Source organism: Uloborus diversus, chromosome 5, assembly GCF_026930045.1.
Source record: "Uloborus diversus isolate 005 chromosome 5, Udiv.v.3.1, whole genome shotgun sequence".
NCBI lineage: Eukaryota > Metazoa > Arthropoda > Arachnida > Araneae > Uloboridae > Uloborus > Uloborus diversus.
The window spans coordinates 167426350-167450558 of NC_072735.1; the positions used below are offsets into that span (position 1 = coordinate 167426350).

General features: G+C 37.8%; 1 protein-coding gene across 1 annotated transcript; it reads left to right on the plus strand.

Moving 5' to 3' along the window:
- The first annotated feature begins 12747 nt into the window (after nucleotides 1-12747).
- On the plus strand, nucleotides 12748-23940 carry LOC129223265 (uncharacterized). Its single transcript, XM_054857831.1, has 3 exons — nucleotides 12748-13167; nucleotides 16077-16326; nucleotides 23236-23940. The coding sequence occupies exons 1-3, from the start codon at nucleotides 12748-12750 to the stop codon at nucleotides 23373-23375; spliced, it is 810 nt and encodes a 269-aa protein (XP_054713806.1). The 3' UTR covers nucleotides 23376-23940.
- The last annotated feature ends 269 nt before the right edge of the window (nucleotides 23941-24209 follow it).

The following is a 24209-nucleotide window of genomic DNA, read 5'->3' on the forward strand; positions in this document are numbered from 1 at the left end:
ACGTTCTTAATATGGAAGAAAAATGTTCGAACTCTAAGTGTGGATTATTAATGCAGACTGCAAAACCTAACCGGGAAACATCACATTGTAATTTTTTTGCACGTTTTGAGACGAAATCGCTAAAAACTACTGTTGTATGTGTAGCACATTGATTCTCCAATGCTGTTTATTTGAGTTGCGTCACTTTTTTTGCTAGGGTGCGACATATCAAGTGCAACTATCCTATATACGTATGAGCTACTATGATAAACCGCATAAAAATACTAACTCAAATGATAAACTTGCGGTTATCTTTATTATTATTACTAATAATAAAGCTGAAAGTCTCTCTGTCTGACAGGATCTCTCTCTGTCCGGATCTTTGTCTGTCTGTCAGGATCTCTGTGACGCGTTTAGCGCCTAGTCCGTTCGGCCGATTTTCATGGAATTTGTCACAAAGTTAGTTTGTAGCATGAGGGTGTGCACCTCTTAGCGATTTTTTGAAAATTCGATGCGGTACTTTTTCTATTCCAATTTTAAGAACAAAACTATCATAAGATGGACGAGTAAATTACGAAATTATCATAACGTGGAACCGTAACATGGGCACAAGCCAATTGGCGAGAGACGAAATTATCATAACGTGGAACCGTAACATGGGTACAAGCAAATTGGCGAGAAAATTTACCATATATTATTTGTAAATATACAGGCGAACCAAAAGATCTTTTAATTTTTCTATTACGGGCAAAGCCGTGCGGGTACCACTAATAACTGATAAAATCGTTCGTAATTTGAGCATTCCTTTTTCTATTTGTACATATTGCATGTTATCGCTTAAAACATTGATTAATCAATTTTTCTAAACACGGTGTTGGACAGATACTTAACAGTACATGCTGTTAATCATAATATCAGAGACGGTTGCCTGTAGACGAATCTCAATGACTCAGCGGGGAGCATTATTTGTCGTAGGAACAATCTTATTAGAGTCAGCAGCACGTTTGGAGGCGGATACATTTTTCCCACAAGATTGCCAGCTTCTTGTCCCAATCTACAAAACATCGCGCCTAGCTTACAAAGTCAGTTCAATGCAGTTGTTGATGATTTTAATTTACGGAAAAATTATAGCTTTTTTATTTAAAGTTTGCTTTTTTCTGAAAAAGGCACTAACCCGGAAAGATCCTTTTACATTGGAAACGCGTTTGAGGTTTTTTTAATGCTTAAGCGTTTATTTTATTTCCAAATTCGCATTTTGGAGATAAGCACCAATATGGAGATAATCAAATTTCAATTTTACAGTTGAGTTGCCTAATTTATCTAGTCAGCGCAGTACATTAATTTATGACAATCTAATTTACGGCGAAAATAAAGCATTTTACTTAAAGTTTGCTTTTTTCCTATAGGGTCTTTAAACCGGAAAGAACCTTTTACAGGGAGATACACTGGACAGGACTTTGCATTTTTGAAACGCTTAGGTGTTTATTTCATTTTCCAAACTCACATTTTTGGAGATGAACATCGACATAGTGAAATTCAAATTCCAATTTTACAGTTGAGTTGCCTAGTTTATATAGTCAGTGCAATGCAATTGTTAACTTAAGGTATTTTTAAGAGGAAAATACAGCATTTTTGCTTAAAGTTTGCTTTTTTTCTGAAAAAGACCCAAGACCGGAAAGAACCTTTAACAGGGAGATAACTGGAAAAGAGCAGGCATTTTGAAAATGCTTAAACGTTCATTTCATTTTCCAAATTCACAGTTGTAATGAAATAAGCACTGATATGGAGGTAACCAAATTCGATTGGTTACAATGGGGTCGTTTCCAAAATTTTAAAAGTATTTTTTTCTGAAAGAGCATGCATAAAAACATAGAATCTGACCATTTTTTAAATAATTTCTTTAAGTTGAATATTTAAAAAAAATGACTTAAATCGGTGTTCTTTCATCGTTTAAAAAGTTAAGTAAAATGTAGCATTTTACTTAAAGTTTGCTTTTTTCTGAAAAAGGCATTAAACCGGAAAGAACGTTTTACAGGATGATACCGGTAGGGGAAACAATTACAGTAGATCCTCGTTTTACACGGGTTTATTTTACGCGGTTTCGATTATGCGCGGTTTAAGAGTTGGCACCTTTATTTTATTTTAAGCGGATGAGTTTCAGTTTTACGCGGATGCGGCAATGCAAACAAATAAAATGTTCCCCTCTTTCAAAATCCAAACTCTTAAAGATTTCAAATTACACGTAGTAAACTGTATTTTGGCTTGCTAATAATCGAGCTTGGGCCACTGCAGATATTTTATGCGATTGGTTCCAGAGCTCTCCCTAGAAGTAAAGTTATTCAACTCTCACAGTCCAGAACTCACTGGAAGAAGAGCTTTTAGGAGTGACGAAGGAGGACAAAAGCAACGAGGATACCAACATCCCATGACACAATACCAAAAACGTTCACACTGAAAATTTTGAGCCATACTTTGACAACTGCAGACGATTTCTGATTTTTTAGTGAAGGAAGATTCTATCATGGAAATGGCGCAAGTGATAATAGATGCGTTAATGCTCTGCAAAGAACTACAGAGAAAAATTCTTAATGGCTGCCAAAATACTATCATAATCAGCTTATTTTTACATACACAAAATTAATTTATGTATTCTTTATGCATATTGTGCATATATATCGATGTAAGTACACATTAAACTTATTATAAAATTAGTCATTAATAGAATGAAATATTTTTTTCCATCTATGGAACCTAGCCCCTATTTTAACACTATTATTAGGTCTCAATTTACGCGGTTTTGATTTACGCGGCATTTCCATGGAACGTAACCCCCCGCGTAAAACGAGAGTCTACTGTATAAGAGTTGGCGTTTTTTAATTGCTAAAACGTTTATTTCATTTAAAAATTCACATTTTGAAGATAAGCACCGACACGGAGATAATCACCGATCAATGTTAGAATGGAGATAAAATATTAGTTTTCTTTTCTGCTCCATTATGAAAATTGTTATATGTTTCCTTTATGAAAATCCTTCACGAGCAACGCAAAGCACTGCCTTGATGGGCTCAATTCCTTTCCGAAGGGTTAAATTACTTCGGCTAAGTGTGTTTCAATCCTATTCCTATTCCTATTCAGAGTCACAACTGACTTCAACTGTATTTATGTCGAGGACTGCATACTAAGTGCCTTGCCTCCATTATTTTATATACCGATAGATGGCAGCACCATCACCGGATCGAACAGTTAATGAGAATTTAGAACTAGTCCAAGAGCTAATAGCTACCTGGTGCTAGCACCCCCAGAGGTATCGTTTCACTTGGAGGACATTGAGACCACGAGCATATTTAACGTCGCCCAGTCCCCTTTAATGACGACGGTGGGTCTTCGACCAGCGAGGATCGAACCCGAGACCCTCCGGCCCCGAGTCCAATGCCTTACCGATCAGGCTACCACGGCCCCGTGTGTTTCAATCAACCTCAGTAGATTTGCAAAACTCTTGAGCGTTTTTCTTCTTGTTCTGAACTTGAGTTCGACTTTTCGTTTCATCATCACCAGGGATTAGTAGAACGCAGTGAGAAAATTTCATAACTGTTGGAACCATTCCTGACTTCCTTTTACCCCCAATTTAATGTCATTTGCCCATTACTGGCAATTTTAATGTGATTTAATAGTTTACTCTCTAAATATCACCTACAGTGGCTAAATTGAAATCAGATTTTAAAAAAATCGCCAAATTGGCGACAAACCTTGGCGATCAAAAGACTGGCGATATGTCGCCAAGTGTCCGCCAAATTATAGCACCACTTGAGTTTACGTCGAAATTAACTATTATTTCCCCCAAAAAAGGGGCAAAAGACCCCTTCAAAAACACCCGAATGCAACCAAAAGGGGAAGTGCACAGCTAGACCTCACTAGGAGTCTACATACCAATTTTCAACTTCCTAGGACATACCGTTCTTGAGTTATGCGACATACATACGCACATACATACGTCACGAGAAAACTCGTTGTAATTAACTCGGGAATCGTCAAAACGGATATTTCGGGTGTCTGTACGTTCCTAGGCATATATCCACGTGTGGTCCAGTCGAAAAAAAAACTTATTAATTATTGGGGGTTGAGTAAAATGGAAATTAAGGTCGATTTTTGAGTGAAAATTTTTTCGCGAATACAATACTTCCTTTTTTGTAAAAGGAAGTAAAAAGTTTCAGGTTCTCTATTTGATCCGATATCAAAACTAAGTTAGCTTAAGAGTCATTCACTGTCACCCACTCTTCTTTTAATTTAAACTTCAAGAAGCATTCGCCCCATACATAATACCCCCAATAACACCCAAGTTAGTTTGTTCAGTTTTTCATGCTCAAACAACTAGCAATAAATTCTGTATTTACAATCCTAATCTCTCTTGGATTGCTAAAGACATGTTTTAGAAGTACTAAAGTAGAAAAGATGAAAAATCCGGATAAATTAACGGATTAGTGTCTGAAAATACACTACTTGACTGGTGGTCAGACAGATCAGGAAAGTCCCCTCTTGCATCACACGAACGGGGTTAAGGCAAAAATATTCAGTGGTTTTAACTGAATGATAAATTTTCCAATTGTTTAACCCATTCTACGTTAGCAATTTACTTTGTTAAATTTTCAGTTTTTCAATGTTAAAAACACCTAATGGAGATTTTTGTTCATTACGTCTTCCTTTACAACGTCTCTGGTATAGTCAATGTGACAAATTTGTTGGTCATCCGATTCCCTGTTGTTCGCGTAGATATGTATGGAACCATTTGCTACAACTTCTATGAATAAGCAGTGTTGTCCTACGACGAAATAGTTTCATCGGCTGTGATCTGATGTTGGACAAATTACTGAAATAACATTTCGGTGATGGATTTGTTTTCAGTTGGGAATGTTCAAAGGCTTCCTAAAAAAATTTTTTTAAATTCTTTTAGACATTCCTCTTAGTCCTATTATTAAATTTTGTTCGAAAATCCCGTAGTTTAAACACATATTTTTGATAAATATTTGAAATCTAACAAGATCCAGAATGCCAAGGTTCCATAGGTCTGGAACGCTCAAAACTGCTTTGACGCAATAGCTGTCATTAGCCATGGTTGCCAACCTAGTGGTGGACAAATCACTGAAATAACATAGACCCGTTTTGAGTTGACTTTCATTTCGACTGTGCAGTGGAAATCAATGACACAAAAAGCGAATGGGGAGGGACAAAGAGACCAATAGTTTGTAATGGTCTCCAATTGTCGCCTCTTGATTCATCAACCTCGGCTCTAATTAAAACTTTTGCACACGAGCCGGTGTGCGGTAACGAAATTCGATCGTGTTCCTCCCCACCATTAGGGTCCGGGAGGGGTAGAGGGCGGGAAGGAGTTCCGATATCTCGTGCGCTCCCAGATTGGCAGGGACATGTACCGGAGGTTTTTTCGATTGACTCGTTTGCATACTAAATGCGATTCAATCATGTGCAGCTCGTTTGAGAGCGATATTTCTTCTTCCACCTGTGCGTGACTCGATAGAATTTCATAATTGGGGGAGGCGAAAGGGGGTGAGCGAACATCTCTCTCCACAAACAAACAAAGGGTAATTATCCTTCGGAATCGAGCGCGGGCTTTTTCCGGCTTCCCCCTTTGTTCCGTTCCCGCGAGGCCATTATTATTGTTCATTATGATTGCGGCCATTATTAGTGGAGTGTGACGACATTTATTCTCGTGGTCGGGCCACTCCCGGACGCTTCCCATTGGCCGGACGAGTGCCGGACACGCATGGCCGGGTTCTCGCCACGCAAATAGAATGGCGCTGGGAAATCGCCGACCGTTGCGTGGCATCACGCGAAAAGCGGATGCCCATTAAGTCATGCGAAATGTTAATGCCATTCAAATCCTGCACCCATTACAAAAGGAAAGAAATGGCATTATCATAGGGAGCTTCCGTGACGCCATTGGCCGCCACGCACACGGGCTTTCCTCTATTATTTATTATTTTCATTCCTTGTCACGAAAATATGAAAGGTGGGATTTGGAAACCGGGCGTCAGCCCTTGTCCAATAAAAAAGCGACATCGACATTTCGTCACGAAAGACAGTTCAGAAGCGCCATTTCTTCTTTTTTTTCCAGCATTCCACAGTTCAGCGGCGCGTGGCATTTAGAATGACTAGGTATAAGCTTATTTTCCAATTAAATGGAAAATAAATCCCGAGATAGCTTTAAAAGAAGTTCGGAGTGAAGACGATAGTCACGAGGAAAACTGGATTCCCAGAACAAATTACGTCGATTCGCCTATTACCAAAATGGCAGCTTTCAGCAGTCGATTCGGCTTTTTGAGCGTTATGCTCTATTTCAGTGGAAAACTACACATTCAGTGAAATTTAAGAATTGTCAGTGCAAGCTGATCTGTTCAAACTTTTCTTCTTTTTGGAAGGACCTTTCGCGTACGGCATAGTACAACACATCTGTATCGGTATCATTTTGTTCTTCAAGCTCCCTCTTTGGAGCTATATCGACAGTAAAGTTCTAAAGAGGGACCCTTGGAAGACTTCCTTGATCCTCTTGATTCTTCACCCTTGGAGCCAAACAGTTCTCTGTAATATACACCTTTTTTAATTTCTGTCAACTTTAAAGGCTAAAATTGCCACGTATTGATCCTTAAACAGACTTTTGAATACAAAATATTTCAGGTACAGCGGATCGATATATTTTTATTAAGGGGGGGGGGGCAAGTTTCAATGGTCGGCGTTATATTTCCCACTTTAAAAAGTATCAGGTAAGCAACACTGCCCATTCCCCAAGAGTGATAGCGCACTCCTTCATTTTGGAGCATCATCTACCCAAAGAAGATCAAAACGCATTCAAATCCCCCCCCCCCTTAAGTTTTTCACTGCCAAAGCCTGTGCCATGGATCATATTCACTCACATTTTCTTCAAATATTATATTTTTTCAATCAGACAGGCTGGTCACATTACCGTAAGCTTTGAGAATATGATATTACAGGAATAAAATAGTTAGAAATAGCGGACACACACATGTAGTTTGAGGTGGAAGAGTGCTCTGAAAAAAATTTAAGCTCCTCAGAGATTATTGTTCTTTTGAAAATAAACAAAAACTCAAGAACAAAAAACTCATTACTCAGTCAATCCTTTGAATTACGACGAGATAAGAAATACCTTACAGAACCAAGCCGAAAAAGGGTTAGCATTGATTCCATTGATATTTTTTCGGACCTAAAAAATTTAAGCATAATAAATAAAAATCGTGATAAAATTCTTGTCACAGGGTGGTCAGCTGACCCTTCGACCCTCCCCTGAATCCGCCCCTCGGTACAATGATGTGTCCTCCCGGGATCAAAAGTTCCTTGCATGTAGAACATATAAGCAGTGAGTGAAATACACCGCCAGCTCAGTCATTTCCAGCCGAGGACTGCAGTTTCGTGCTTATTAGCACTCATCAGCTCGGCATAGGAAAGTGACTGAGCTGGAGATGGAAAACCTCTTAAGGAAGCCAAGACTGCCAAACAAACTAGTATATAATATAGAACTAGAACAGACCAGACGAGTGACCGAAACAATGGTTCGGTTCAATTCGAAGATTGAAGGAGAGGCATGGTATATTCTGTAAATTACCGTCCATTAGCCGGGGCTAAAGCAGAAATACATGAAATACACCGCCAGATTGAACGCGAACCATTGCTTCGGTCACTCGTCTGGTCTGCTAATTCTATATTAGCTACCAGTTTGTTTCGCACTCTTGGCTTCCTTAAGAGGTTTTCCATCTCCAGCTCAGTCACTTTCCTATGCCGGGCTGATGAGTGCTAATAAGCACGAAACTGCAGTCCTCGGCTGGAAATGACTGAGCTGGCGGTGTATTTCACGTATTTCTGCTTTAGCCCTGGCTAATGGGCGGTAATTTACTGAATATATAAGCAATGATTCAAGTCTGAAATAACGTTGAAAATGTGGAGTGAGACATAGGGTCGAACCTACCTATCTCGAAAACTTCTCTATGTCGTTTTTCATTTTCCCTGCATTTATAGCATAAATTTTCATAAATTCAATGTTTTCCACCATGTTTACCACCAATAAATTTTCCCGAAAACCTCTGCATCTTGAATTTCGGCTACACTGTACTTTACAAATTTGATACCTAGAGATCAACAAACTGCTGAACTTGGAGACAAAAATCCCTTATTTCTAATATTAGCCATCATTGAATCCGCCAAGTTTTGAGACATCAAGCCCAGGGAAAGCAATGTAGCAGGAGCAAGCTTCTAGTAATTCCATCCACTTGAAAACTGGGAGCAAGGTGTATTGTTGAACAGTGAAAAATTCATGAGTTTTTCTTTCGAATCATGGAAAACGATCGTTTTGTTGTGTTTCTGGGTTTAATGTACAATCATGAACATTTTCGTTCTTGTGTAGATATGCATAAACATGATACCAATTTATTCATTAAAATTAGCAAAATGATCACAACAAGTCATACAGTAAAGTTTTCAGTAAAAGAAAAATCTGTAAACTCTTTAGCTTTGATTAAATGAATGAATTACCGACGTTTTGATGCACAAAAATTGCAAATTACTACATACACGTGTTTCGGTGTTACAAGGAACAACTTCTTCAGTGCAAAGGAGTGTGAGCTTTTGACTGAAAAGCCTTCCGAAGAAAGGTAACTGTTGTCTTTCCTCGGATAACTTTTCATTCAAAAGCTCACTCTTCTTTGCATTGAAAAAGGTGTTCCTTGTAACACCGAAACACGTGTCTGTAGTAATTTGCGATTTTTGTGCATCAAAACGTTGGTAATTCATTTATTTAATTTTCAAGCACAAACGTATTTATTTGTTATTTATCTTTGACTTTGTTCCTACTGCTGCTTTTTATAACTTTATAAAAACCTCTGTAACTAGAAACCTCCTTATCTCGAATTTTTCTTTTGTTCCGTTAAATTCGGTGTACAGGTTTGACTGTAGTAACAAACCATAAGATTTCGTTCACATTTTCTTCTTTTTAGCGATATTTTAAGATGTGTTAAACCTTCTTTCATTATGTCTTCTTTTTCTTCCTTTTACGAGAAAGTGGACTTCAAAAGGAAAGAAGGAAAGAAAAAACATCGACAGCTTCTGCAATTGACATTCAAAAAATTCAGGTTTAAATTTGAAAAAAAAAAAAGGTACAATACCAAGTTGTAAAGACCCGAAGATAGTCTAATTTTCAGTTCAATAGAAAAATCATTGTTTTAGGATAAAAATCAAGACTTTGCTGCAAATATTTTCGTTTCGAAACGACATATTTTTAGATGCAACACTTTCTTCCACTTAATCTTCTTCAAAACGCAGCCGATGCCCCCAAAAAAAGGACTTACATAACAAAGCACTTGCATCAATCGAAGTGGAGACATACTTAAAGGAAACTCTGCATAACAGAAAAACATTTTTAAAACACAATGGACCAACAAGTGAGGAATTTTTTCTGGAGCTTTCGTTGGGAAGAATTGTGTAAGCTCGTTTAAGTAGGTTTCTTAAGTATTTTTTTCTTTTTTTATAAATATAAAGGAACCATGGGAATTTTTTACCAGGAGCATCTTGAAATTTAATGAATACTTTCGCTGATATGTGTTGGGAGTAGAAAAAATATCTCCAATTTACAATTTTTTATTCAATAAAATGATTTAAGGCTCGCAGAGGACAAATTAAAGGAGCTTTTAGACTTTTAGTACACAGCTCTTCATGGTTAATTTGATGCTGTTTTTGCAGTTGTCATTTTTCAAGTCACTTTACCAAAAATTACTTTAACTGAGATGGGGGGGGGGGGGGGGGTCTGGTTCATGGTAAAATGTTGTTTATGTTTCACGAGTCGCATACGGGACCTACGTGCATGCCCCAAACGTGACACGTGTCAACATTTAAAAACATATGCTAAAAAGAATATACGTAAAATAACAGTTGTTAATGAACTTTTTACAAAAAAATAACAGGCATAAATTTTCTGTAAATGCATGTTAGTATTAAAAGTTTTTAAATTCTTTCTTACTGTGATGTTGGACTCTAATCCTTTATTTAGTTTTTCAAAAAGCTTTTAGCTGCAATCTTCATGAAAATAGGTCACTTTATGCATTGTTATAAATTAATATATGCATATTAATGTAAAAAGCTCAAAGGTCGGAATAGTGCTCTAAAACTGATTGATTTTGATTTGGGCACAATTAGCAACTATTTCGAAAAATGACAGAAATAAAAAAAAAATCTTTACAAAAAGTAATCATTTAAATTTTTTTCGCGGAACTTCTTTTTTAGTTCTTGATATCGCGCTTTCAGAAACTCATGTATCGACGAATTTATTGTTTCATTGAGCTTATAAAGACATAAAAAATTTTTTTTTATTTGATCGGTATTGAGAATTATTTCGAATACTGAAAGAAAATGTCTTTTTAAATACCTTACTTATTTTAATGTTTGTTCGTGGAGCTCTGTTTTTAGTTATTCAAGTTTAGCTTTCAGCAAATAGTGCAATGCATCGACTTTATTATGTTTATAATGATATTACTTTTTTTTTTTTGAAGTGCTAAGATTTTGAAATTGCCATTAAATTTAGTTTCTGATAATTGAAAATGGGTGACATCTCGAAAATGGATGAAAAAATACCATTGAACTCGTTTATAGCGAGCGCTCGTATTTAACGGGGTTACTTAGTTGGAACAATGTTAAAATCTATGGTTGAAAAACTCGCGTTTAAAGAGTAACACTAAAAAATCAAGTATGCATGAAATTTTACGACTTTTTTTCATGAATTGGTTTTTACGAGCACTCGGTCATAAAAAGCAGTTCTTTTGCACTCTTTATAAACGAGTCGAACTGTAATAGTGCACTGATATGCAGGAGTACATCAAACTGGGTAGGAAAATGCAGCTTTACGAAGTACCATCCGGTAGATTATAATTCATATTCTGCAATCGTTCGATGGAAAGTGCGAACACAACAGGTAACTACATTGTACAAACACGCGCCTACATAGCAGATGCACCTTACCGCCAGAACCTCAACTGAATGCTAATGCAGTTCCCGGAAGACCCCAGCTCAATTTATATCGGCTGGAAGCAACTTGTTCCGAGATCGAATCGTAAGTCAATTGTTTCCGAGGATTAATTTGCTGTAAAGAAGCCTCCTCTTGCTCAAAAACAGATGATTAACGGCACTTTCTGTAATGGGATTAACGGTGGAGTAATCGCCAGTGGTGTCAAATTTGAGAGATTATGAGTAAGACGCTGATATGGTACCTCCTGAGATTCAGTTCCAGGTGTGGAGGAAAGAATGGAAATCTGTCTCAAGAATATGGGATAGAATTGGCGACCTGGCGTTGCTATTTTTAAAATTAAATTTTGCGACCCCGGGGTATTACCAATAATTTCTCAGTGTCGAACAGTGGTGCCCCAACCGTTTTCTTATAGAGGGGCATGTTTAAAATGATTTTTGCGGGCCTGAATCAATATCGTTGCCTCAAAGCGACAATAGGATTCCTGGGAATAGACGTCTTAGTGTTGCTCTTAGGTGGCGATATAAAATAACGAAATATTTAAATTTTTTTCTAAATGACATGAAGAAGAACGGAAAAGAAAAAAAATAAACCAATAATTATTGTACATAAAATGCACCGCAAGCTCAGTTATTCCATCCGAAAACTGCAGTTTTGTGCTTTATAGCACTCATCAGCCCCGGAATAGGAAGTAACTGAGCTGGAGGTGGAAAACCTCTTAAAGGAGCCAAGAGAGCCCCAAACAAACTAGTAACTAACTGGTAACATTAGCTAATTAATAACTGGGTTAGGCTAGTAACTGGTAACATTAGCTACCAAGTTTGTTTAGGCTCTCTTGGCTCCTTAAGAGGTTTTCCGCCTCCAGCTCATTCACTTCTTATTCCGGGGCTGATTAGTTCTAAAAAGCACAAAACCTGCAGCCCTCAGATGGAATGACTGGGCTAGCGGTGTATTTTATGAATTTCCTGCCTTTGTGGCCCTGCCTTAGGTCGGTAACTTACTGCATCAATAATCGTTTTTACCATTCCTATGCTGAGGTAATTTACCAGCTCATCTCAAAATGGATTCTAATCTTTCAGACATGGAGCTGGGTGTGTGTGTGAGTGCACCATCAGCAAATTTTTCATTTTCATTTTTTTTTTTTTCGCTTAAAGGAATGCAAAGGACGTCATCTTCTTTGGAAAATAATGACAGATATTTTGTTCTAATATTAACCACTCGAGAGCACAGCAAATTTTCTTTTCTTAATGCAAATCGCCTGAAGAATTCAACTTCAAATGCTTCTCCTGCAAAATTTCATTTCTTCGTATTGGGGCATTCTTCTTCCAAATGGAGTGATATCGTCGCCTCAGAGCAACATTAGGATTCCTGGGATTAGATGTCTTAGTGCTGCTCTGAGGTGGCGATATAAAATTAAAAACATATTTAAAAACTTTCTAAATAACATGGGGAAAATATGGAAAAGGAAATAAAATTAAATACCTGTGAAGTTGACCACCCTCGTAGTTGACCATCTGTCTAAGTTGACCGCATTTTTCAGGCACGGAATTAGCCCTTATCATATAAATCAACCTCTGTAAGTTGACCATCTGTTTAAATTAACACGAAAGTAGTGCACGGCGAGCATTCAACTTACACAGGTTTCACTATACCAATAATTGTTATTTTTATTCCTATACTGAGGTAATTTACAGCTCATCTCACAATGGATTCTAATCTTTCAGACATGGAGCTGAATGCACACCATCATCGCTCCGACCCTTTCTGCTCGTCCGTGGGTAGCAGCACCCCACAACAGCAGGCTGCACCCTCAGCAGCACTTCGAGGACTCTTCACACCCAGAGCTGCTGTCCGCCACGTCCTCCACCACCAACAGTGGCTACACTCCGTCCGTCTCTTCGCAGAGCTCCTCGCCGGACATCGAGGCGTACCACATGCCGCACCACCACCACCGTCCGGGCAAGGAGTCCGGCAACGCGTCCTGCTTCGGGGAACCCCATCACCACCACCTCTACAAGCCCAAGATCTGGTCGCTGGCGGACACGGCCACCAACAAGGCAGTGGAAACTGCACTCATGCCCTATGTCCACCAAGACCTGTGCTCTCCGGCCGGCGGGACGTGGCTGGGCGGAGGTGGCACCTCCAAGGGATACGAGGTAGGCACATACTTGGTGTCTTTCTTTCTTTTTTCTCTAAGCAACAGTACTTAATTTCTCAAAGTGCACCCAGACCCCAAACATATAGACACAAGCATAAAATAAAATTTTGAGCAAAAATATGAATGAGGGGAATTTTATATGCAGCAGTCGGGTCGCAATTTAACGAATTCATCGGGACCGATCCTTTTATACGTTAAATCGGGGTTATTCGTAATATCGGGGTGTAATTTTTTTTTAAATTGCACTCACCTTATCTAAAAGTTCTAGCAACTGCGCTAAAATATCCAAAATTAGAAATTGTTCACTTTTTATTCAGCATTCCGCTACTTATTACGCACTCATTAATTTGAAATTTCAAAGTACAGTGTAATGGATGTTTGAAAATTTCTTTGATAATAGACTCGAAACAATTAACATTCGACTTTATGGAGAGAAGAAAAATTCTGTGTCGCTTACAGCCTGTTGCATGAGATATGTTATTATTTATTTTCCAGGCTATGTGAAGCATTTGAAAAAGTAAGTTTTAATGGGAGTTTCATTATCGCTTTCTGCAACAGAATCTCTATTCATTGGTTTCCCCCCTCGCCCGTCAAAAATTGCATATACCAAGAAAAGCCTTTTTCTGCTTCGGATAATATGGATATATCATTTGGAAAACAAACCAATATTTCCTAACTCAAATTAACAAAAAAAAATAATTTGAATTTTGACATTTTGAATTAAAATTATGTTTTTCGCAATCACGAGTGTAGGCGTGCGTGTTTGTGTGTGGGGGACATGTGTGTTTGTGTGTAGGGGGTGTTTGGGTTTGTGTGTAGGCATGTGTGTTTGTGTCTGTGTGCAGGTATGAGTGTGTGGGTAGTTGTGTATATGAGTGTGTGTATTTGGGGGGGATATGTGTATGTGTGTGTAGGCATATGTGTTTGTGTCTGTGTGCAGGCATGAATGTGTAGGTAGTTGTTTGTATGTGTGTACGTGTTTGTGTGTGTGTGCATGTTTAGGTGTCTGTATGTAATTGTAGGTGTATGTGTTTGTGTGTATATGTGTGTGCGTGCGTGTGTGTGTGTAGTTGTGTATGTATGCGCGTGTGTGTAGGACATGGATGCAACCCGGAGACGGTTTTCGCTATAGGAGCAGCATCGTGAGGACCCGGTCGACGGTGATGGTGCGGAGGGTGGCGGTGGGAAAATAAAATGATAGGACATCAAAACAGTCAAGTGAGAACAATAAGCAATCGTAATTGCTCAAAAAAAAATTTCGGCTGTTAAAATAATTTGTTAATTCGGGGTTTATTATTCGGTAAATAGGGGTTTTTGCCTTTATTTTAGTCGGGGAAAAAGAAAAATTCGCTGAATCACGAAATTTGTTAAATAGAGGTTCGTTGAATTGGAGTCCGACCGTAATTTTCGTGCTAGATGTTCAAATACGTTTTCCTCTGAATTTAAGTCTGAACTAAGCGAGTGCCAGTTCATGATATTGATATTATTTATGTTAAACCGCATATTAGTTGAGTTAACACATAAGTACGCGCTTTGTCTTGCTGAAACACGCAGTCTGGTTCTCCCAGAAAATCCAGTATTTGAATAAAAGAATCCTCTAATATACTCTTGCTAACAGTCGAGAAATTCGTTTTCTTGCTACAAAATGCCAAAAATGTTGGTCGATTAATTTCAAAACCACCACAAAACTTTACGTTTAAACTGAGCTTGATGAAACTTAGTTACTTGAAAATGAAACTTGGATGTGTGGAACGATGAATACAGATTTTACTGTCATGGATGAAGAAACAGCTAGATGGGGAATTTAATGAATTCGGGTGCTTGTGGTTTACATCTCCATCATGTTTTCTCTACATTTTGTTTTATGGGGTTAATCAATTGGCAACTGAAGCATTGAATTATCATTTTCATGTTTCCAATGCTTACTTACGAGAAAGTAGAATCCGGAAAAGTTATCAAATTGAATTTAAAAGAAAGAAAAAAAAAGGAAAAGTATTTTTACGTGACAGACGATTAAACGCCCAAATTCAATCTTATCAAACATAAGACCCACAACTACAATTTTTCCAAATTTTCCACCAACTAGTCAGTATCAAACCATAGACTAATAATAAGAGTAGACCGAGCTTTCTCATTCTTGCTGATGAAGAAAATTGGTTCATAGATGTATCATGTGACTAGTGGAGGGGCTTGGCGAAGACTTTGGCAGCATGGTTGCTAGATGGCAGCATTATCTATAGTTTGGCACTCGACATGTATTTTAAGACAATGTGTTTTCATTAAAAAAAACTTCCAGGTGCAGAGATTGAACTGTTTTTCTTTTAGTTATGCATTATTTTGACATTAGTAATAGTTTTTGTTCAGTTTTCGGTAACTTTTATTTCATTTGGAGCTGTCAGCGTTGGCGTGAACGAAATGGCGTAAACGTTTTGCATTAACGCAAAATGTACTAATCGGTATCTTAAATTGAAACTGTAGGTAAAAATCTTACCGTTTGCTGATTCTTCTTGGTCGCTTGCATCTTTTATTGCTTAGAGAGTTATTGAAATTGACTAAAGAAAATGCACAATACTATCTAAACGAAAAACTCACTATATTAACAAAATATTTACAACTTAGAATAACAAATTTACAAATCGGACTCCATAAAAGATCATTCTTCCGTGTTCCATCAATTCTATTTATTTTTTTTCGCGTTGGCATTGATCGTCTGCTACGATTAACGCCCGCTGTTGCGAGGATATCCACCAGTCACATGGTTTGGTTTATGAGCAGCAAAAGGGTTGCCATAGCTCGGTCTACTCTTATTATTAGTCTATGGTATCAACTTTCACGATATCATAGTTGAATCAAATTTAGTCCAACTTCATGTACATGGTGCTAACTGTGCTTTTGCTTCCTTTCCAGAATTGCAACAGCAGCAGTCTCTCGTTCCAGAGGTTTGGTGGCTACAACTGCAGCTTACACAGCTTCAACCCGATCTCTCTGCAGACGGACACGCCGCCCCAGACGCCCCCCAACATGAAGGTGGGCGCCACTGCCGCAGCAGCCCCTGTGCCTTCTTCAGCCTACATGGAGAGCGCGGCCTACGCCATGGGGCACGCTTCCGCCCTCTGCGCCCCCACCACAGACGGAATGCCCGACGTGCAAATGCAAGGTAATTATTTTTGACTAGCAGTACCAGCATGACTTTGCCCGTAGTATAAAATTAAAAGGTCATTTGGTTCGCCTGTATATTTACAGATAATGGATAATGAATTTCTCGCCAATTTGCTATGTTCATTTGCTTGCCCTTGTTACGGTTACACGTTAAAATAATTCCGTAATTTACTCTTCCACGTTATGCTAATTTGCAGGGTAAAATGTTTTTAAAATTGGAATAGTAAAAGAACAAAATTGAATTTTCGAAAAATCGCTTCGAGGTGCACACCCCGTGCTAAAAACTAATTCTATGCAAAATTTCGTGAAAATCGGCAGAACGGTTTAGGCGCTATGCGAGTCACAGACATCCGGACAGAGCAGGGGCGGATCTAGAGGGGGGCCATGGCCCCTCCCAAAGCCTTGTGATTGTAGGAATTTTTTTAAGGGAAAAAAAAAAGAAAAAATATTATGAGAAGATAACAAAATTTAACACATGTGTTTTACTGAAAAAGAAGTATAGGCCTTGATTGGGAGATAAATTATATCCCTATTCTCAAAACAAAACTTTTACTTCCAATATGTTTCTCCATCTTTTACATAATTTCTTGATTCCAACTATAGACATTTGGACGATATCTAAATGCTGCGCTTCTTAGAGTGTACGTATTGCTCACAAGACCAAAGAGAGCCTAAATTTTCGTTTTTATGGCTTTAATTTCGAAACTAGGGGGGAGAACCCCCTTTTCACATGACCTTTCACAAATGCATTGAAATGTAGCAAAAAATTGCATTTTAAGTCTTTTATTTGGAAAAAATGTCAACGGAAACTAGCTTATCCAGCCCTTATCACTTAACTTGCTTAAAAGCAACTTAAATGAATTTTTTTGGAACTTCAATTACAAACGAGTTTTGATAGAACCCCCTCCCTCCCTAGTTTATATTGTGATGATAGCTTTAAAAGGGGGTTTTTTGAAGGAGCTCACGAATCGTCCATCCCTTTCTAAAATATATATAAATATAGTTAAAAATCGAATTTTTAGAGCCTCAAAGGCAAAATATTTCCAGGAAGGAAGAATTCTAAGCACCTTCACACTTCCTTAAATGTAAGCAAACATTACTTAAAAGTGCATTTTTAGGCTGGACAGCTGAAGAGCTAGAAGAGCACCCCTCCTCTTCTAACTTCTCAATGTATAATGACAAAATATTTTGTTTTCTAAGCTTTATTTTCAAAAAGTATTTTGGGGTCAGTGCCCGAAACCTGACCTTTCTCCGTACATCATTAAAAAATAGACAAAATGCGTTTTTAGTTTCCTAATTTTCAAAAATTACTCGGAAATTTAAATTTTGAGACATTTTCGAGGGAGATTTCTAAATCCACCCCCTCACCTAATGTCTCAATATCCCGAAAATTGAGTTTTTAAAACTTCCTTTTAATAAAATTTCTGGGGAATTATCAGGGCCCAATTTCCCAATAGGCAGAGTAGGCAGCTGCCTAGGGCGGCAAGCTTTTCAGGAGGGCAAATTTGCTATTACAATACACATTTTTTGAATTAAATTGTTATTCTTGAAAGTAAAATATTAGCATTCTTTCATTTTCCACAGAGGCAATTTTTTCTTGAAATTTAATAATGATTACTTTCACACATCTTATGAAAATCAAATGTTTTTCAATCACGGTGTTTGCCGAATAAATTTTTTGGAAGATCCCTGTGATCATTTCATCGGGGCGCCTCATAATGTGAAACGCCATCATTTCTTCATAAGTTGGACAGTTTGAATCTGGACAACACTTTTTTACGTTTTTTGAGTTAAGGATATTTTGCATCTTTTAGGGGGGGGGGGGAGGGGGCGGCAGATTTCAAATTTACCTTAGGGCGGCATGGAGCTAAATTCGGCCCTGGGGAGCTTGTTCAAAAATTTCGGATGGCCCCTCCCAAAACATTCGGCTGGATCCGCCACTGGGACAGAGATCCAGACAGATTTTCAGCTTTATTATTAGTAGAGATCGCCCGATAGTGGAACAAGAACGGTGGATTGTATTAAATTTTAAAAATGGCTGTCGTGGGGCTGGTCAACAGAAGCTATGCTTTTATTGAATAACATAAGCTTATAATGTTGAATTGATAAATTTCACTGAAATTTAATTCAATTCGTTCTTTCAATATACCTTCAGAATTATTAGTTTATGTTATTCAATAATAGCTTAGTTTCTGTCGGCTAGCGCTTTAAAGTTAGTAGGTGGAACGCTCTATTAGATCTCCTCCTCCCCCAGTTCAGTGCCGCCACCAACGTGGGCTAAGAAACAAAGCTTCAAAAATACATAGTTTCTTTCTTTCAAAAAAAAAAAAAAAAAATCGGATAAACATTAGTTGAAATGCAAAGAAACAGTTACATGCTACATGAAATACACCGCCAGCTTAGTCATTTCCAGCCGAGGACTGCAGTTTCGTGCTTATTAGCATTCATCAGCCCGGCATAGGAAAGTGACTGAGCTGGAGATGGAAAACCTCTTAAGGAAGCCAAGACTGCCAAACAAACTGGTAGATAAAAAAACTAGCACAGAGACCAGACGAGTGACCGAAACAATGGTTCGGTTCAATTCAAAGGCAAGGCATGGTATATTCAGTAAATTACCGTCCATTAGCCAGGGCTAAAGCAGAAATACGTGAAATACACCGCCAGCACCGTAATTTACTGAATATACCATGCCTTGCCTTCAGTCTTCAAGTTGAACCGAACCATTGTTTCGGTCACTCGTCTGGTCTGTGCTAGTTCTATATTAGCTACCAGTTTGTTTGGCACTCGTCTTCCTTAAGAGGTTTTCCATCTCCAGCTCAGTCACTTTCCTATGCCGGGCTGATGAGTGCTAATAAGCACGAAACTGGAGTCCTCGGCTGGAAATGACTCAGCTGGCGGTGTATTTCATGTATTTCTGCTTTAGCCCTGGCCTAAGGGGCGGTAATTTACTGAATAGTTACATGCTAGTTAAGAGTACTCGTTCTAAAAACTAAATTAAAGAAATCTCATCGTTCATTTCATTCGGCAGACGGTAATTAAAATAAATTACTATATATTCAAAGGCTTAGCCCCTAGATCTACCGTGAAAAAATGATGGAACTTTTAGGTCGCCACCAGTTCTGGTGCACGTGAGCACTATTGTTCGATCCTATGAGTGTAGTGTAGGCTAGCGAGAGAAGCTATAGAATGGGTGAAGATTCTAGTTCACAATGAAGAACGAAGAGGGTGCCATTAATCTGTTGTCAGATCTGACAAAATGGAGCAAGTCAGCAGGACTAAGATGCTGCCGACACCAACGTATCGAGTCCGAGGAAAATTTTTCAACAATCAAATGCATCTTATGGAATTAGGGTTTCAAGGATTGCACGACTTTTTTATCACCCTGTTTTTCTTAGAGATCATAAACGACGAAGGCCAAAACAAATATTCAAATGCAAGTTACATCAAAGAAACGAGAGAAGTGCGATTTTATTCACTTAAAAAAGAATGAAATTAACTCTGAAAATAAACAATTAGAAAATAACCAAGTTTCCATTGCAACCATGACTTACTTTGCGTGAAAGAAATTACTAATATTTATAATTATTGGTTTTTAATGTTAAAAAATTGAAATTTTCTAAACCGCCGGTCACCATTTCTTGTTTTCCTCACTGAGTAAAGATAAACATCAAAACATTTCCAGGTGCATATTTTGTAGTGCTGCCTGGCATCTTAACTTCTAAAGAAGAACTTTTTTTCGCATGTATCACGAGAAAAACAGCATGCCAAAGCCTAAACCTCAGTGTAAGTTGGGTGGTCAATAGGGTGGTTCAAAAATACATGTTAAAAAAAAAAAGTTTACCCTAGATAAGACATTCAGTATTTTTTGACTTGTGATTAGTAATATACTGGAAGAATTTTAGCTTCCTATTTCAACTGAAAAAGGGTGCTCAACCCCCTCCCCAAAACTTCATAAGTATGGGGAGGGGGTTAAAAAATACATTGAACTGAAAAACCAATGCTGCACATTATCATATACACTAGTTATATGCATATACATTGCAATAAAATAATTATTTAAAAAAAAAACAGCTGGGGAAATTAAGTGTTTCTAAATTTGTGACTTTTTATATACTACGGCTAATGTTAAATAAAAGGGCGCTTGCGCATATTCTTAAAATTTGAGTAGGAAGCTAAAACTTTTACAGCATCATATTATTAGTAAGTCTAAAAAAAGTAGGAGGTGTCCTGGACTTTAGCTGAAGAAAAGTTTTTTTTGAACCACCCTAAGCGACACACACGCCATCTTGGGGCTTTCTTCCTATGTCTACCTCCTGGTGTAGAAGCTTGTTTTGCTTCTTGATTGTGGTTTCTTATTAACTCTATGTTAATCCACAATCAAGAAGCACCACAATCAAGAAGCAAAACAAGCTACTTCACCATAGCAGACATGGGAAGAAAGCATCGTTTGGCCCCAAGATGGCAGACGCTTGCTATTTATTCTACGATTCAGGGTTTAGCCTAGTGCAACTGGGGAAGATTGCCAAGCAGCTTACATTAGGAAAATACATTTTCCTTTACGCACGGTTAACGAAATTTTTACCTGCGGTCACATTTTTGGCGTATTTTTTTCTTGGCTTTTTTTTTTAAACCTTTCATCACGTCTTCGGGATAATTTTTTCTAAAAATTTTCGGGATAAATTCTGCTTCTCTATTAATGCGCTAAACGCTACCACTAGTAAATCTGTCGTTTGCATTAATTGCGTTACTTAATCTTTGAAATTAATTGCGGAAAATGCTTTTTACGTTAAATTCGTCTGGTTGTACGTAAAATCAATCTCCAATTGAGGGAACAAGCATGAAAAATACTTCGGAACGCTAAACAGGGCTAAATTTATAACAATGGAGCTGTGTAACTTTATAATAGATTTTCCTGCTTAAATAGCTTTAATTCCCGTTCAATGCGTAAAAATTTTCAATATCATTTATTTTGGAACTAGAAATAACTGCACTCTTTAAATAAAACACTGCATTAAAAAAAGAGCTATAATTAGAGTGGCCGCCGATTATATGAATAACGTTTGTTCTAAAGAATTTTGATTCAATAAAGCGGATAATTCAGGCTGGATCTTGTTCTGTTTTTGACTATTTGATTCATTAAAACGGTTGATTGAATTGACCACTGATTCAATTAACCGACGTCTACATGAAGAAGAAAGGGGTTAAATACCTGTAAATCAGTTGCAGTACGTCAAGAATAGTGAGGTCAGCGAGCGGCAAGACTCTTTCTAGGAATAGCATTAAACGGTAAGTCCATCTCAAATCACATGGTACCGTTGCCGATTTTGAAAAAATGGAGTTACGTTCCCTCTATAAACAACTGTTCTGTAGACTTTTCATAAGCTCGAATCTATTTCCACTGAGCTATATACAACAAACTGGAGTGCTGTCTTAGAGTTCCGCCGCCGTCTGCTGGAAAAAAAAGTTCACTTTCAGCAATGAATCCCAAATTTTTGCTCTCATTGACATTTCATTTTAAAGTACAACAATTATTGCATTCATAAAAGAAAATGATGCGAAGAACTGAGACACACCCTTACGAATGTTTTATTGAACTTTTTCAGAACTGAAAAAGTAAGCTTGAAATGAGTGCCATTAAGCAATAAATATCTTTCATAAACTTACTGAAAAGATTGTAACGAATTCTCTAGACTTTAACGTTTGATTCAGCACATCGGTAGCCTAGACTAGAAATCAGCTAATTTCATGATTGATAATTTTTCAGGTGGCAGTAAAAACGAGTTAGATTCAAGGACGCCCAGAACTTAAATTTTTGGAAGGGTGGAAATTCTCAATGTGCCAAATGGAACTCTAATTTTCGCCGAACAATGATAATTTTTCCGAATAAGGAAATTTTTGGAAGGTCACAGTGACCACCCGTGATCTCCCATCGGAGCGCCCCTGGTTAGGCGTGTAGAATGTTGTTTAATAAGTAGGTTTTAATACAACGAATTTCTCTATTTGTTGGCAGAATTGGAGTTTTTTTTTTTTTTTTCAGGTGCAGCTTGAAATAATAACTAAGTGGAAAAGAAAAGTTTATTTTTGAGCTAGTTTACAGAGTAACTCAGCGACATGTAGCACATGATTTCACCTAATATTAATTTCAATAAAAAATTGTTCGCTTTAGGTTACATTTCAGTTTTTACTCAAAATACAAAATGCGATGCACCCTAAGCTAACTGTCGAAGCGAGAAAAGATGAGTTCTCTCGTGAAACCGTTGACTTTAGCACACTACCGTTTAGATAAACTTAAGTTCATTTAGTTAAACAAGTAAACATTCTTTTTCAGCAATCGACGATCTTCACACGGTGTACATGTTCTGAGAATACACAACCGAGTAGTAGGTATTTTGATTAACAGTTAAAGACCTCAATGGATGTAGATGTAATGAGGGTTTTACACATGACAGTGCAATTTGGAGAAAAAAATGTAACTGTCTTATAGAAACAAATTTCATCTAGTAAAACCTTTTAAAACATGCATTATGGAATAGTTTACCGCGGGTCTCTTGAGATCTTTTATGTTCTTTGACGGTCAATTCAAGCAGTGTAAAGCAAAGAATGCAAGTGGACTTTTAAAGTTTAGAGTAAAACGCGGTTAAAGATGGGTTAAAGATGGGTATGCTTTGGTTGAAATTCTTTTCCAAATCATGATGTATAGTAGCACCCACCGGAGCTACTAGTATTATCTCTTGCCCCAAAACTGAGGAGAGTTTCTGCCAGAATTTGTTCTGATTATCTCTAAATTTTCATTTAAATTACTTACATCCCTTTGCTTCTCACTGCCTCAATTCTTCTCATCAGAGACAAACTATTCGTTATTAACATGCTATTTCACTAAATTTCGCTTCTACTTTCTTTCCTCCAGACGACAAGATGGATGACTTCAGCAATAGCCACTCCTCCGGTTTACCTCAGACCTCTACGTCCAACCAAAACCTAAACTCGGACTGCATCGCGGACGACTACGACGATCCGTCACAATACTCCGGCCAGGCCGTGCGGTAGGACGGACGGAAACGTACGCAACTTTAGCACCGGTGATTTCCTGTTTTTTTTTTCTTTTCGCTCCGCTCGGCACCCTAGTAGAAGACATTCTTCGAACATCTGCTGGACAATGTCAACACACATTAATAGTTATACATAAATATATATTATATATGTCCTTGTATGTTTCCGAGAAGACGTTCTTCTTGATGTGCGCGTCTGCTTATGTACGTACTGCACGCCAATCAAGCAACAAGTGGGCCAGATAAGCACGTTTTTAACATTCGTCTGACGCACGTCTGGACTAGCACTTCGAACATATAGTTTTGTATAATGCAACGCGGAGATTTCAAATTTTAGACTGCAGACAGACTTTTGGCGTATTTTTAAACATATTTTGTTCAACATCCAACTGGAGGAATTCTTGCGCCCGACAGCAACGGACGCCATGTTTGGTTCGATCCAAGTCTATAAAGTATTTCTTTGTATTTTGCATACTGTATGTTTTATGTATTTATCTTGTATTCCTATATTTCCTCAGTTTTTTTTGCTTGTTACCATCGAAAGACCTGTGTTGAACTGTGATAAAAAAAATAAGAATAACATACGTTTTCTGCTTCAAAAAAAGTATGGTGCAATCAGACTTTTTTCATTGCAACGTTTGAACTACATGATGCCTGCTAGATAAAAAAAAATATCCTTGGTTACTAGACTGAATGTTATGCTTATTAGTAAGCAGCTTTTGTGGAAATATGTTTACAAAGCTGATACTGTGCTATGTTTTCATGATAATACAAAGTTTTACAGTAAACTCCCGATTATCCGCGGAATTGGGTGGCACAAGTGCCGCGGATA

What these genes read in the sequence shown, in the direction of transcription:
- LOC129223265 (XM_054857831.1), top strand. Translation starts at nt 12,748, where the DNA reads ATGCACACCATCATCGCTCCGACCCTTTCTGCTCGTCCGTGGGTAGCA. An exon ending in GCACCTCCAAGGGATACGAG is followed by an intron (nt 13,168 to 16,076) that starts GTAGGCACATAC and finishes CTTCCTTTCCAG; the next exon opens with AATTGCAACAGCAGCAGTCT. An exon ending in GCCCGACGTGCAAATGCAAG is followed by an intron (nt 16,327 to 23,235) that starts GTAATTATTTTT and finishes TCTTTCCTCCAG; the next exon opens with ACGACAAGATGGATGACTTC.